Raw genomic sequence first — 15,888 nt, 5'->3', positions numbered from 1 at the left:
AAATATTATGCCTCAACTAATTTAATGCTATGAAAAACCAAATATTTGCTTCAGTAGGCAAAAACAAGGTGTGTTTTTTCCCTGTGCCATACTTCATCCTTTGTCATGTTAATTCAACACCATTATGTGTGTCTGCTTGTTAGTAGGATCATTGTTGAAAGGAATCCATATATTAGTTTAGTTGGGTTTGAGTTGGAAAATGTTTCAGACAAACACCAGAACAAGTTTTTCAGCCATGAAATCGACACGTTCATTTGCCGTTCTTTTAATGGAAAGTGGTGCCTGAGTGAGCCGGGCTAATAGACTTTAGATTTGTGTGAGACTGAATCAATCCAGTGACTTCATGTCTACCATGACATGTCAGCTGTACTCCTGAATATCCACAGTATTAACATTTGTGTGTTCATGATATCGTTTTGTAAAAAATGTATAAAATTCAGATCATTTAGGATTTCCAGCAAGAAGCTGTGCTGTTAATGATAAAAACAAGTTCTTGGTCTTCATGAATACTTTATTACACCTGGTTTTTATGTGATTGTGACAGCATAAGGTTACATTAACTCACAATCATAATTCCGGTTGTATTAACACAGCCTTAGTGAAATCCTAATTAAATTACTTCTAAATCCTTTGTTGCCAAGCCCCTTGACTGTCGGATGACTTGGGCCTCTCAGGACTCAACTAGCTGGATGACACACTTCTACCTCGACTCCTCCCTGTGGAGTCGAGGCCATCAGTGTTGCAGCGTGTGAAGAATAATCACAGAAGCAAAGTAGAAAGGAACAGAGTTAAATTTAGCCTGCAGACAGGGACATTAGTGCAAGAAAAACAAGATATTCTCTAAAAAGAAGACACGCTCTCGCTGTTTTTACTCTGCAATGCAGCTGAGCTTCTCCTGGACAGCCCTCTTCTTTCAGTATGCTTCCAGCACCGGGCTTTTGGAGCAGCTAGCCGGTGGCTTCAAATGATTGCATAAAAACACGCAGCTTGAAATGCTGTTACTCTGTTTTCTGGCAACCCCTTTACTCCGTTCCCACCATCACATTTCTTCTGCTTTTATGTCTTTTCCTGGTTGTTTCCAGTTAAAACAGGGATTTGGATTCACTGTCAAAAATCACATTTGTGACTTTATCTAGTCTTTTGGTTGGTTTAATCTTCCACTTGATGTGGCTCCAGTTTATAAAGCTGTGAAACGTTCTTCTGCTGCATTCACCCCTTTTCACTCGCCTTGCTTGAGTGTGTCAGCGCTGCTCCGTCGCTGGTGCAGTGTTGCCTTGCAGAGCTTGTGAGTGCTAGAAATGAGATCTGGCTTTCTAACACAAAGAGCAAAACCAGAGCAGGAGAGGTGTTGGCTTGCAGTGGGGTTGTCGGTTAATAATTCTGGATTGCATTATGTGTCTGAACTGCAGAGGAAGCAAAGATGTTGTTTTTCTTTTCGTGCAGGAGCTTTTGTGTTGTGCTATGACTTTGTTTAGTTGTGCTGATGCTAATTGGTCCTCCCGAGGATCCGTTTGTATACGTTGACAAGATGGATGATCGGGATTTAGTGTGCACTGAAAAGGAGAAGAAAACCAGTAAAAATAGCATCATGCACTGTTTCTTCTGTTAGCTTCTTTTATTATTATTATTATTATTATTATTATTATTATTATTGTTGTTGTGAATGAACTGCAGTAATCTGTGTGATGATCTGAGCATTTTTCTAGTTTCTGTCTTGTTTTTTTAAATATCATCTGATTCTGTTTAGCTTTTGTTGCATTGGTGCTCCTTGGTGAGAGATTCAGGGCTGAGTTCCTTCGCCGAAGCAGAGTAGGCACCAAATATAGAAGAACACTCGGCACTCTACTGCCTCTAGAACCAGTTTATATTATTCTGTTTTAGGTTTTTCATGTAATATGTGAATCACATATAGGCTGGAAACTCTTCTTGAACTTATCCTAAAACAAATTCTTAACTGCTCATCTTTACTTATGTAGCAAATCATCATTCCTCAAATACAGACATGGATAAAATTGTTGGTACCCTTCGGACAATGAAAGAAAATCCCACAGTGGTCACAGAAATAACTTGAATCTGACTAAATTTAAACAACAAAAATCAAATGTTGCTTTTCAACCATGCTTCAACAGTATTATTTAAAAAATAAGCTCATGGAACGGGCCTGGGCAAAAAGATGGATCTCGACCAAAGGGACATGTTAATGGAAGATGTTTCCACTAATTAGCGTCACAGGTGTCTACAGTCTTGTAATCAGTCAGTAGGTCTATATATAGGGCTCCAGGTAGTCACTGTGTTGTTTTGGTGATATGGCGTTTACTAGGGATGCACCGATATCGATACTGGTATCGCTAAAAGTTAACAGATACCAATGCAGTTGCCTGAAAATGGCTTCACTGTAACTTGTCATTTCTGTTCACCTAGTATTTTAGTTTTGTGATCATTTCTATTAATATGTTTTATTTTTATCTACCTCAGTCTTTTCCTGTTGAAACCAGAGAAGAAAATAAAACCTGTATTCCAATTCATTACATTTTTTTGTGTGGTAGAACTATCGGTAATCTGTATCAACGAGTACTCAGATCCAAGTGTCGGTTTGGAAAAAAAGTGGTATCCGTGCATCCCTAGTGTTTACCACACCCAACATGGACCAGAGGAAAGTTAAAGGTAAAGACTGTAAAACCTTCTCCAAGCAGCTAAATGTTCCTGTGACAACTGCTGCACATAATTATTCAGAAATGTATGATCCATGGGACTGTAGCCAGTAGCCATCCTCCCTAAATATGGCCGCAGGAGGAACATTCATGACAAATCAAAGAGCCGGATCATCTAAATGGCAACAAAAAAGGTCAGAATATTTTCTGAAGAGCTCTAAGGTGAACTTTAAGCTCCAGGAACGTCAGTGTCAGATCGCACCATCCTTTGTTGTTGTTTGAGCCAAAGTGGACTGCTTGGGAGGAAATCATTGTTGAAAACAAATCATATAAAAGCCAGACTGGAATATGCCAAACTACATGTCGACAAGCCACAACGCTTCTGGGAGAATGTCTTCTGGACAGATGAGACAATAGGAACTTTTTGCCAAGGCACGTCAGCTCTATGTTTACAGACAGAAAAAATAAGCATATGTAGAAAAGAACACCGTCCCGTGAAACATAGAGGAGACTCTGTCATGTTCTGGGCTGCTTTGCCGCATCTGACACAGAGTGTCTTTAATCTGTGCAGGGTACAATGAAATCTCAAGACTATCAAGAGAAGCTAGAGAGAAATGTGGTGGCCAGTGTTGGGAAGCTTGGTCTCAGCGCAGGTCATGGGTCTTGCAACAGGACAATGACCCAAAACACAGCTAACAACACCAAGAATGGCTAAGAGGAAAACATTGGACTATTCTAAAGTGGCATTCTATGATCCCTGACCTCAATCCTATTGATAATCTTTGAAAGGAGCTGAAACATGCCATCTGGAAAGGGAGCACTTTATATCTGAGACAACTGGAGCAGTTTGCTCATGAGGAGTGGGCCAAAATACCTGCTGAGAAGTGCAGAAGTCTCGGTGACACTTACAGGAATCGTTTGATTGCCTCAAAAGGTTGTGCGACAAAATATGAAGTTATGGGTTCCATCATTTTTGTCCAGGTCTGTTCCATTAGTTTATTTTTTAATAATTCCATTGGCGCATGGCTGAAAATAAATATCTGACTTTCATTGATTAAATCTCATAGGATTTTCATTTATTATTACTTTTGTCAGATTCAGGCTATTTCTGTGACCATTGTAGGAATAGCACATGTCTTGGCTAGTAGAAGCTAACTGTTAGCATTAGCAACTCCACCAAACTGCAGAACTCCTTCAGGCTTGAGGTATTTGTGGAGATAAAACATCAACGTTGCAGAGCAAACAGAGTCAGTGGTAGAGTCGTGATGCTGCTATCCAATCAGAGAAGAGATGTCCTAATATTTGAAAATAAGACTCCAAAATCTGCCGTCTTCTGCTCTCCTTTCCTCTGGATACCTTTTAATTCCTAAAACGGGAGTTGTTTCCCCCACAGAGATCAACTCACAGCATTCCATTACACTAGAGACCACTGAAAATGAAATGATGAAGATGAGTGAACTTGGTCTTTAATTAATCGCTTATTGAGTGCAAGAAAAAAACTCTTGAGACATGAGGCTGAGATGGTCGGACACATGGGGTAGTGTGCAAGAGTCTCTTGTTTGTGGAACCTCCACAGCTGGAAAGCTGTGACAAATGTCTGACAGCTGTGTGATAGGCCTCTGCAGCCACAGATTCTGAAGAGCAACATGATTGGTTATGTCACGCAACATGTTAACATCACAGCTTTCAATTTCTCTTCTTGAAGATTTTGGGACTTATGGCCGACACGTCTCATTAGAAAACCATCACAGAGAATCTCGGTAAAAATATTTAAGTTTGTGGTTGTAAGGCATCAAAAAAGGGTCAAAGTTCAAGAGATATGAATACTTTTGCAAAGCATTGTTTATGGTGCTGCATGTCCATGTAATCTGCCCCTTGTGGCATGATGTGCTAGCCATCCCTGGGATGTGTCCTTAAACTGCTTAGATAGAAAAATGATAACCAGCAAATATTCTTCTAATGAGATGTCCTTGGATAATAAATGGGGTGTGTGTGTGTGTGTGTGCTGCACTGTGGGGGATGCTGGAATGGATCGGGGCCAAGCAGAAGAAAAGAGGAAGCAGTTGCTTCCTTTGTGCTATTTTTGGTCTATAAGAAGATGGCTGGTGTGGGAGAGTCACACACTGTTTAGTAAATCCTCACACACACACACACACACACACACACACACACACACACACACAAACACACACACATACACACACACACACACACACACACACACACACACAAATCTGACTATGAATGCGCACACGCACACACACACACACACACACACACACACACACACACACACACACACACACACACACACACAAAAATCTGACTATGAATGCACACACCTGCATGTAAGCAGACTGCAGAAGAGATAAACAGATAAAAGCACATATACATAATAAAACAAACTGCAGGTGTGTGTTTCTCCTCCAACAGATCTGGGTAATGACTACATCAATAAATTAAATCCTGTGTCACTAATTGCGATGCGACTCTGTCCCGACAGGGGTCGGCTGATTCCTATACCAGTAGACCGTCGGATTCAGACCTGTCAGCCGAGGAGGACCGCGAGGCGTATCGGCGTGAAGCCGAACGCCAAGCACAACAGCAGCTTGACAGAGCTAAGGTATGCTAATGCTCCTGATGCCCTTTCACATACAGTGCTCAGCATAAATGAGTACACCCCTTTAAAAAGTACAAATATAATCAGTAGCTCAAAGAACAAAGGAACACTTTACAGAATGTTCACAAGGCTGGTTTTATTGAACACTTGTTTAACGCCATAACATGAAATTAAGGTTAATAATATAACTTAGATCACAAAATCTTCAGTTTTACTGAAACTGGTTAAAGCAAAATGAAAACACCCCACAACAAAAACTACTTCATCTAGTATTTTGTATGACCACCGTTCAACCACAGATGAGTCTAATGATTCATTTAAGAGGTGTCCAGCAGACGGGTGACTATAAAAGTCAAGGACAGCACAAAGTCTTCTAGGCATGGAAAGAACAAGTTGGCGACATGTTGCAACGTTGATCTTTTTCCATTCTTCAAGAAGAACCTCTTTTAGAGCCTGGATGCTGGATGGAGAGTGATGCTCAACTTGCTGCTTCAGAATTCCCCACAGGTGTTCCATTGGGTTCGGATCAGGAGACATACTTGGCCATTCAATCACCTTCACCCTGTTCTTCTTCAGAAATGCAACAAAAATTTAAATATTAGCTCAATATATCGGCCAGCGGATGCATCGGTCTACTCCTAGTCATTAGTGGGTATATTTATCTATCTAGATCAACAAAAACAGTACCTATTTACCTTGTCTGACATTTTAAAGGGACATTATGGAAGTTTGACAGCCAAAACCGGTATAGAAATAATAAGTTTCTTCTTCATACATTCTCCTGCAATGCCCTGGTCCTGTAGAATGAGCCCTGGCATTTTTACTGTGATTGCCTGTTTTTCTGTAAAATCACAGAAAAAGTGAGATGCTCGGGTCGAGCAGGCTGCTTCATGCGTATTCACGCTCAGGCATCGCCCGTAGCATTTGCTATCTGTAGCTTTAGCAGCAGAAAGAGAGCTATTGCCAACTCAGCGACTTTGTCTCTGTTCCTAACGCCTAGTGACAAAACTAGCTACATTTCTGAGGACCCTTAGCTACTTTCTTCTAGATATTTCCTGCAAATAGCAACAAAATAGCCATTTTCGCTCCGAACCATTCTTTGGTTTGATGTTGTTTCAGCTATCATCAAGGATATAAAAGTTACAGATACCATGAATGTTACTGGTGTGTAGCTCACATTGTAAGACGTCGGACTCACATGTAGATGACCCGGGTTCGATTCTGGGTGTGAACATAGTTTATTTAGAGTTTCTTTTTTACATTAATGGTATAATTTTTACAGTAAGATGCCCAAATTTTTATTTGAGACAAATAAAAGTTTGAGACTCGCCGAACGGCATTGAATTCACAAATAAAAAAGATGTGGGTTCAACTTTGATTTTGGAACAATTTTTCAAGCAAGGGAAGGGAATGATCTGAGCATGCAGGAGGACTGACCCATCATAAACCTTTGTCAGCTGTGCTGAAGAGAAAGGTACAGAACCAAATTATTTAATTAATTAGCTGCGCTTTCTCCTGTCCTCTGTCCTCCGGGACACACACACACACACACACACACACACACACACACACACACACACACACACACACACACACACACACACACACACACACACACACACACACACACACAAAAGGGACTGTCTCAGCTGTTATTTTCGTTAAGGAGTCTGCACGTACAGTGTGCGCCTCGTGCACGAGCCTTCTATTGAAGCTGCTGTTACGCATTTGGCCTGAGGGGGCAATCGCGAGCATAACAATTCAAAAGTCCGTAAAGTCCCTTTAAGTGTGTTTATGCATAAAGATTTTAAATGGTAGACAGCAGCAATCCAGTTTCACTAGTTTTAGTCGGTTTTTAGCGTCTCTAAGTTGTACAAATATACCCAACTCTTCAGTGTTGTTGCTACAGTCATTAAACTGTCTTAAATTTAATTTTAGGTAAATTTTACTATAAAAACCCTTACACAGCTGCCAAGTTCACATTATGTAAATATTTAGGTAGCAACGTTAGGAAATTCCTGCCTGATCTGACCCTTGGATGCACAAGAAGTGCCATATTCTGCTGCAGATGATATTTACACATGTAAACAACTATGTAAGTAACCCTGATGGAGGTGTAAAGGTTTATAAGATCATATTTTATTAACTAGTGGAACATCTGGAAGATTAGAGCTGTTTGATGGGATGGCAGCAATATGGTTTGATCTTTGAAGAAGAAGAAGAAAATATCGTTTCTATAGCGCCTCTCAAGATAAAAATCATGAGGTGCTTCACAAAAACAAAAACAAAAAAATAAAAAAATTGTAAAAATATAAAAAAGCATTTCGGAAATGTCTGAAAATATATTTGAAATGAGCAAGAATAAGCAATTGCGATTTAAAAGAAAAATGTTAAGAAAGAGAGAGAGTGAATAGGAAAGAGGGAAATCAGTGGATCCTGAGGAATGTGGAACAGGTGGGGAGAGCAGAATAAAGAGAGAGAGGTGAAGAAGGTCATACAAAAGCCAGCTTGAACAAGTGAGTTTTCAGCTGCTTTTTAAAGGAGACCACTGAGTCCACTGATCTCAGGCTCAGGGGGAGAGAGTTCAAGAGTCTGGGGGCCACAGCAGCAAATGATCTGTCTCCTTTGGTCTTTAGCCTGGTGCTGCACAACCAGTAGGCTTTGATCACTGGACCTCAGGGACCTGATGGGGGTGTAGGGACTAAGAAGATCACCAATGTAAGATGGTGCTTGTCCATGTAAGGCCCTATAGACCAGAACCAGGATCTTGAAATGAACCCTGAAGTGGACTGGCAGCCAGTGAAGCTGGAGGAGAAGCGGGGTGATGTGGGTGTGTTTGGAGGACTTGGTCAGAAGCCGAGCACAGGCATTCTGAACCACCTGTAGACGGTTCAGGGAGGTTCTGCTCAGACACGTGAAAAGAGAGTTACAGTAGTCTAAGCGTGAGGAGATGAAGGTGTGGACAACTGTCTCAAGTTCAGAGAGGGACAGAATGGGACTCAGCTTAGCAATGTTCCTGAGATGGAAGAAGGAAGAGCGAACAAGAGAACTGACATGAGAATCCAGGGTGAGAGCTGGGTCAAAGGTCACGCCAAGATTCCTGACAGAGGATTTGGTGTGGGAAGCAAGCTGACCAAGAGAGTCTCTGACTTTGGGAACCAGCTTGTCTGGGGCACAGATGAGGATCTCAGTCTTATCTTCATCCAGCTGTAGAAAGCTCCCAGCCATCCAGGTTTTGATAGAGTCTAAGCAGGTGTGTAACAGCTGCAGCTTAGACATCTCATGGGGCTTAAAGGAGATGTACAGTTGGATGTCATCTGCACAAAGATGGTAGGAGATTCCTTTGAAGGATCTCAGGATGTGCTGAAGAGGAAGCAGATAGAGGAGGAAGAGTAGAGGCCCCAGCACAGAACCTTGTGGGACACCATGGGTAAGAGAGGTGGTGGAGGACCTAAACTTGGAGAAGGCCACAGAAAAGGAGCGCTCAGAGAGATAAGAGGAGAACCACTCCAGAGAAGATCCTGATAGGCCTACCCAGTCTCTCAGCCTCTCCAGTAGCAGGTGATGGTCAACAGTGTCAAAGGCTGCAGTCAGGTCCAGCAGGACCAGAACAGAACCGTCCCCTGCATCACTGTGAGTCAGAAGGTCATTAGAGACCCTAAGAAGGGCTGCTTCAGTAGAATGAGCTCTACGAAAACCTGCTCTAGCTAGCTGTTAGCTCATCAGTCCTGCAGGGCATACATATTACTTCATTAAAAGGCATTGAGGAAGCTATCTACAATATAAACATCTCTGTCTGAGAGAGTTTGGATGCTGTCATAAAAGTTTTATTTGCCAAATCATTTGATCCTTCAGAAACGAATCTAAAACTCAGCTTCCTGTATAGAATGTCAACAATGCATCAATCTTTCTTTCAATCTTAAAGTGCCGTTAGTTGTCGCACACACTGATGTGTGTGAGAAATTTGTTCTCTGCATTTGACCCATCTCCTGGGGGAGCGTTGAGCTGCAGACATGGCTGTGCTCGGAAACCATGTGGTGGTTTAACCCCCCAATCCAACCCCTCTTTGGTATGGCCCAACTAGGATTTGAACCCTGGTCTCCTGGTCTCAGGGCAGACACTCTATCACTAAGTCTCTGAGCTGATCTTTGGTGTTGGTGTGGATTTTACATTCAAAACTTCTTAAATAACAAATTTTAATCTATTGTTGCCCTGTCACCTGTCCAGAGGTGCCCCACCTATTACCTGTTGGCTTGTTGTCGTTTCTACAGTCCAAACCTGTAGCGTTTGCGGTAAAGACAAATGTGAGTTACTGCGGAGCTCTAGATGAAGACTGTCCTGTCCAAGGAGCTGCAATTAATTTTGATGCCAAAGACTTCCTGCACATCAAAGAAGTGAGCCGTTACCATTGACAGATGCCCATTATTCCCTTAAGTAAGACAGACGGACGTGACACTGTGCTGTTCTACTGATTTATCAGAAGTACAACAATGACTGGTGGATCGGGCGGCTAGTCAAAGAGGGAGCAGACATTGCCTTCATCCCCAGCCCTTTGCGACTGGAAGCAATGAGACTCAAACAGGAGCAGAAACAGAGGTTTGATAACAGCTTTGACACATGCTGAAGGCTGTGTTGTCACGGTGATGGAGTAATAAATCAACATGTTGCTGCTGTTGCAGGAAAACTGGAGGAAACTCGTCCAGTATAGGTGACATGGTGACTGGTGGCTGGAGGACCACTCCGCCATCTGCAGGTGAACGTAAGTACTGCAACCTTCCTTCTGGTGCCAGGATCTGCTCTGTTCTCTTTTACACTTGATGATGGTTTTATGTTTGTTTTCACAAGCTAAACAGAAGCAAAAACAGGTAAGGTGGTGGTTCTTCATGATGCTTTTTTGTAAATATTGAAACACATTGAAGAACATCAGATTTAATGAACTTGCAAAATAGTTTTTAGGTCTAAAACATTCTTTTAAGTTGTTTTTACTTAATTTCAAATGACACATTTCCTGAATTACCTGGTATGAGTGCTAAAAACAGCTGGGATCCCCATAAAGAAGGGTGTCCAGCCCTTGTTATTCACGCTGCTTATCCGATCACTAGGATTAGGATTTTTCACAACGAATAAATCCAACCTCAATGGCATTTACCCTCACTTCTTCCATACCTCATCACTTTCCATCTGTCCTTTCCTATTTATGGCAGGAACATGTCCCTCCCTATGACGTGGTGCCCTCTATGAGGCCGGTGGTCCTCGTGGGACCATCACTGAAGGGCTATGAGGTCAGTGTCTCCTCATTTCACCTCTAAGGATAATCACAATTCATGAGTGGTGCAAGGAAGCAGTTTTTCTGTGCGCTTATGTTCCGATTATAACCCGTTAGTGTGATTGTAGTGTGTATTTAAAGCTTCTGATCTTCTCGCTCAGGTGACAGACATGATGCAGAAAGCCCTGTTTGACTTCTTGAAACACAGATTTGAGGGAAGGTCAGTTAAATTAAATGACTAAACGCAGAAAGTGTTAAACGTGAGGTTTTTTTAGGAAATGCCTGAAATACTTTGGTCCTTGTTTGCTTTGGTCTGCAGAATCTCAATCACCCGTGTAACTGCTGATCTGTCCTTAGCCAAGAGGTCTGTTCTCAACAAAAGGCCCATAATGGAGCGGTCCAACACGCGCTCCAGCCTGGGTAGGTGCATGGATACACTTTGCTCTAAACCTGATGGAGCCTGAGTCTAAAGATTGCGGCTCGTCTCTGCAGCGGAGGTTCAGAGTGAGATTGAGAGGATATTTGAGCTCGCCAAAACCCTGCAGCTGGTGGTTCTGGACGCAGACACCATCAACCACCCCACACAGCTCACCAAAACCTCTCTTGCTCCCATCATCGTCTACGTGAAAGTTTCCTCGCCAAAGGTATGGCTCGTTCAGGAGCCTCAGATAGAATTATGAGCACTGTTATCATCTTTGATGTTGTTTTTCTTTCTGTCAGGTGCTGCAGAGGCTGATCAAGTCCAGGGGAAAGTCTCAGAGCAAACACCTAAACGTGCAGATGATGGCGGCAGACAAACTCTCTCAGTGCCCCACTGTGAGTAGGCGTCACTAATCACCAACTCGTGCAGACTGGTGAATGTTTAAGGGCAGGATTGTCTCTCTACGTTTTAGTTTGCAGCACTCTAAGGTAGTGATGCACAGATATGAGATTTTTGGGCCGATACCGATATTCGATATTAAAATCACTGTTATGGCCGATAACCGATATTTGCCGAAACCACTGTGCTGACATTAATGCTTCTAAAATCAACTGATTTTGTATAGAAGGAAAATTCTTAAAGCTAAATTTACTTTACTATGTACACACACATTTATGCTTCTGAGATGATTACAGTCACTGTCACATGACTAAACAAATGCACACCACAACCCCTCACACTCTGAAAGTGATAAATGGAAACGGCCCAGTTTAATTTATCGGGCCGATACGTCGTCTTCCTCCGCTTATCTTGTTCCGGGTCGCGGGGGCAGCATCCCAACTAGGGAGCTGCAGACCGTCCTCTCCCCGGCCACCTCCACCAGCTCCTCCGGCAGGACCCTAAGGCGTTCCCGGACCAGATTGGAGATGTAACCTCTCCAACGTGTCCTGGGTCGACCCGGGGGCCTCTTGCCGGCAGGACATGCCCAAAACACCTCCCCAGGGAGGCGTCCAGGAGGCATCCTGACCAGATGCCCAAACCACCTCAACTGGCTCCTTTCAATTCGGAGGAGCAGCGGTTCTACTCCGAGTCCCTCCCGAATGTCCGAGCTCCTCACCCTATCTCTAAGGCTGAGCCCGGCCACCCTACGGAGGAAACTCATTTCGGCCGCTTGTATCCGCGATCTCGTTCTTTCGGTCATTACCCAAAGCTCATGACCATAGATGAGGATTGGGACGTAGATCGACCGGTAAATCGAGAGCCTGACTTTCTGGCTCAGCTCCCTCTTCGCCACGACAGATTGGTTCAGCGTCCGCATCACTGCAGACGCTGAACCAATCCGCCAGTCGATCTCCCGATCCCTCCTACCCTCACTCGTGAACAAGACCCCGAGATACTTAAACTCCTCCACTTGAGGTAGGACCGATACCGATATGTTAAAAAATTACAAACAGGCCTAAGCTGTTAACTTTGGTAAATGTAATTTATAAGGTTAATCCTGCTATCGGATAATCTGTAGATGATTGTGTTATTTAATAAAGGGTCAGAAAATAGGGGGATTCTTTTCATTTTCACTTCAAAAACTGACCAAATTCTGCATTTAACACAAGCAGATCTCCCCACTGTGGTAAGAGCGTGGCTCTAGAGCACCTTGTGATGTCCTCCTTGTTTCCTTGCAGGACATGTTTGATGTCATTTTAGATGAGAACCAGCTGGAAGATGCTTGTGAGCATCTGGCTGAATACCTGGAGGTGTACTGGCGTGCCACTCACCTCCCAGGAAACAGTCCTCTGAATCCCTTACTGGAGCAGAGCCTGATGACCCCTCCCTCTGTCATCTCCAGCCTACAGGTACGTCTGCCGCCACCAATCTGGCTGCCAGGAGAGCATGAGCACACAGGATGCTTTTGGTTAAAGACTCTGTAGTCAGAATGGTCTGTTGTTGCTGTCTCATCTTAGATTTGTGTCCAGTTGTCCTGTCTGTCCTCTCACTCATCCATGCTTAACATCTTTGCAGTTTTCTGAAACACAGGAATTAATTGAATGATCAATTACAAAGCGGGGTGAGTAGTAGGGTTTATATTTGCACCCCCTTCTCGTTCTCTTTTACTTTTACACCTGAACACAACACAGCGGCTGAGACAGTGAATGAACCTTTTAATTCACTCAGATCTCGCCACGTGTTTTTTTTTTCTTGCATTGTGCCTTTATTTTTTACTTTTTTACTTTAAACTTGCTAATTTGGAGGTGAATCCCAGCTCAAAAAACTTTCTGGGAGAAAACTCACAAAGCCACACCTTCCGTTTTTATGTGTGTGAAGTAAAAAGGCTCCCATAGTGATCTGTTTCAGTTGGTGTTACTCATGCATGCTCGGCGCATGCTGTCCTGCTCACTTAGGACCATGAACATTTCATCGCACATGACGTCATGTTTTTACACACACATCAGACGGCTCTGAAGAGACTTGACCATTGCTACGCCGCTGCATGACTTTTACCAGACAGGGCTAACATGTACTGACTCTGTTGTATTCTAGTACATCGGTTCCCAAAGTTGGGGTCAGGGACCCCTTCTGGGTCGCTAAACACCAAGTAGAGGGTTTTGCTCATTCATTTTCCGAACCTCTTTTCTCCGGTCCATCAAAGGAATAAACAAAGACAAACAACCAGCCAGACACACGCATAGAGGCAATTTATGGTTACCAGGTTGGGAGCAAAAACATGCATGCATGAGGAGGACATGCAAAATCCATGAAGAAATGCCACAGACGGGGTTCAAACCTGCAACCTTCAACTAGACAATGCAGAACTCAAAATAACTTAAACAATTTTCAGGCGTATATTTAGCTTCTACATTTGCCACTTACACATTAGGGTCAGTACAGTCGTGGGAGGGTGGCGTCAGTTCAGTCTCGGACGGGCGGTGTAGTGTTCATGTGTCGTTCCGAAGGACTTCTCAGGAATGTGGAAATCCCTGCACCCATGGGCGGCGTTTAAGTCCGTGGTCTCCTCCATAATATAATAAAGGCGGGCATGAGCTGTGTTGCTTTTGGAGACTCTAAACCACATTATTTTATTAATTTGCTGTGTGTGTCCTAAAACTCTGCCCTCCGCCACTGTGGGACACACACACACACACACACACACACACACACACACACACACACACACACACACACACACACACACACACACACACACACACACACACACACACACACACACACACACACACACACACAGAGCTCCATCTGAATGTGTTTCCTTCAAAAAGACTAAACCCGTTTCCAATGATGATTTTAATAGTTTAAGGGCATCTTGGAGTGTTTCTGCAGAACAGTTATGATCAATAACATCTTAAATGTTGTGGACCACAGAGGGATTCTGCCGTTTGTCAAATCAGACTAAAACACAAGTAACACAACGTTCAGCTAAGAGAAGCCTTCTAAAGTGTGCCACATCCCACCTCTAGTCTTCGTTAACACCGTTAGCGGTTGTTTAAACACACGACTGATCCCTGACATCAGATCCTGGTTCGGTTCTGCCCGAGTGATCGTCTTCATTTCATCACGAGGAGATGAGGAGCTCTCTGTTTTAATCCTGTGATCAGGTTGAAGAGTTATCCGTTGATGTATTTGTTCCTTCTGATTGACTTTGTATTTATTTTGGCACAATCAGCCACAACATTATGACCACTAACTGATGTCATCAATCAAAGCGATCGTTTTACGTTTCATTCAGAGACACAGTTGCTTTATTAATTACCTTCAGATAAGAACGTTATGTTGTTCGGACTAGAGGAGGGACAACTGCAGCCAAAAGTAACGTTTTCAACCCGCTCGGGGGCATGTGCGTGGTTTTAAATGGTGACTCTGCTTTAGTTTGACCTGGCACTGTGACTGTCGTGGCTCTGAGTCATCCTACCGCTGCACTTCTCACAAATGGAACAAACCACTTCATTGTTTTTATTTCCAAATACAACATTTAAATGTGTGTTTTGAGTTGAGATGATGAAACTTTAAGGTGACTTGTGGGCTGACCTGATCAAACACATCCATCTGTGAAGATGCAGAGTGCAGTTTAGCCCTGACTCTTTAAGCCGGCACTGTGACAATATTTAGTTAGATTATAAACCCGGAATGTTTTTAGGACTGCGTCATCATTGGTTGCTTTAGAGTTTTCCATTTACCAGTGTTTTTGTTTTTTCCCCCTCTAATAAATCCTCCAGAACAAGAACCAGGCGCAGCCCCGAGAGGCGGTGGGCTTGGAGGGTGATGAAGAGGAGGCCGGCCAGGAGGCCCACTCCCCCCTTGAGCAGGACAGTCTCATGCCATCTGACGAGGCCAGCGACTCCCTGTCCCGCGGCCACAGGGGGAGCCCATGCCACACAGGGGTGGAAGAGGATGAAGATGTGGAGGAGGAGGAGGAGGATGAGTATGCCTCCCCCTGTCACGCACGCACATACAGGGACATGTACCCCTCTCACCGTGGGCATCCAGGAAGTGCCCACAGTGCTAACGGGCACGAGTCACAAGACAGGCTGCTCCAGCGTGAAGCTCAACAAGATCACAACCAGAGGATCAACCGGCAGCGTAGCCGCCCCTGGCCCCGAGACAACTACTGAAACAAGGGCCCGCTTCCAGCTTCACCATCAAGCCCCACGCCCCCCAACTGTCGCACGGTCCTAAACAGACTTTCCCAAAATCGGCTCGTGTTTACATGTGGCTCAGAAACAGATGATAATCTAGTTAGCATTCCTCTAATCTTCAAATTAAATCCAACAGGGCTACTCACCTCTGCAACAGAAAGGTTCCAGGCTGCTGCTCGGCCTGAGGGTCTCTACTGTAGGATGTCTCATACTCTGGCCTTAAAACCTCCAAGACTTTTCATCGTCTTTACTATTGCATGTATAATTATTTTAAGACTATTTGC

General features: G+C 43.6%; 1 protein-coding gene across 2 annotated transcripts in view; it reads left to right on the top strand.

The window, feature by feature from the left end:
- The window catches only part of cacnb3a (calcium channel, voltage-dependent, beta 3a), a 30,079-nt gene extending 14,364 nt beyond the window's left edge, over window positions 1–15,715 (top strand). Inside the window, exons 3-15 of one of the 2 annotated variants that reach the window (XM_054746106.2) lie at window positions 5,155–5,274; window positions 9,543–9,665; window positions 9,752–9,867; window positions 9,951–10,030; window positions 10,117–10,136; window positions 10,476–10,553; window positions 10,699–10,757; window positions 10,857–10,957; window positions 11,030–11,181; window positions 11,258–11,353; window positions 12,638–12,808; window positions 12,975–13,020; window positions 15,185–15,321. In XM_054746106.2, the coding sequence (XP_054602081.2) occupies window positions 5,155–5,274; window positions 9,543–9,665; window positions 9,752–9,867; window positions 9,951–10,030; window positions 10,117–10,136; window positions 10,476–10,553; window positions 10,699–10,757; window positions 10,857–10,957; window positions 11,030–11,181; window positions 11,258–11,353; window positions 12,638–12,808; window positions 12,975–13,004 (1,146 nt within the window). In that variant the 3' untranslated portion in view covers window positions 13,005–13,020; window positions 15,185–15,321. Of the gene's footprint in view, window positions 1–5,154; window positions 5,275–9,542; window positions 9,666–9,751; window positions 9,868–9,950; window positions 10,031–10,116; window positions 10,137–10,475; window positions 10,554–10,698; window positions 10,758–10,856; window positions 10,958–11,029; window positions 11,182–11,257; window positions 11,354–12,637; window positions 12,809–12,974; window positions 13,021–15,184 lie in introns of both variants that reach the window. The other variant, XM_015968384.3, reaches the window with a different exon arrangement.
- The last annotated feature ends 173 nt before the right edge of the window (window positions 15,716–15,888 follow it).

Source organism: Nothobranchius furzeri, chromosome 15, assembly GCF_043380555.1.
Source record: "Nothobranchius furzeri strain GRZ-AD chromosome 15, NfurGRZ-RIMD1, whole genome shotgun sequence".
Taxonomy (NCBI): Eukaryota; Metazoa; Chordata; class Actinopteri; order Cyprinodontiformes; family Nothobranchiidae; genus Nothobranchius; species Nothobranchius furzeri.
The sequence above is the reverse complement of the archived record's forward strand: the minus strand, read 5'-3'. Positions and strand labels throughout refer to the sequence as shown.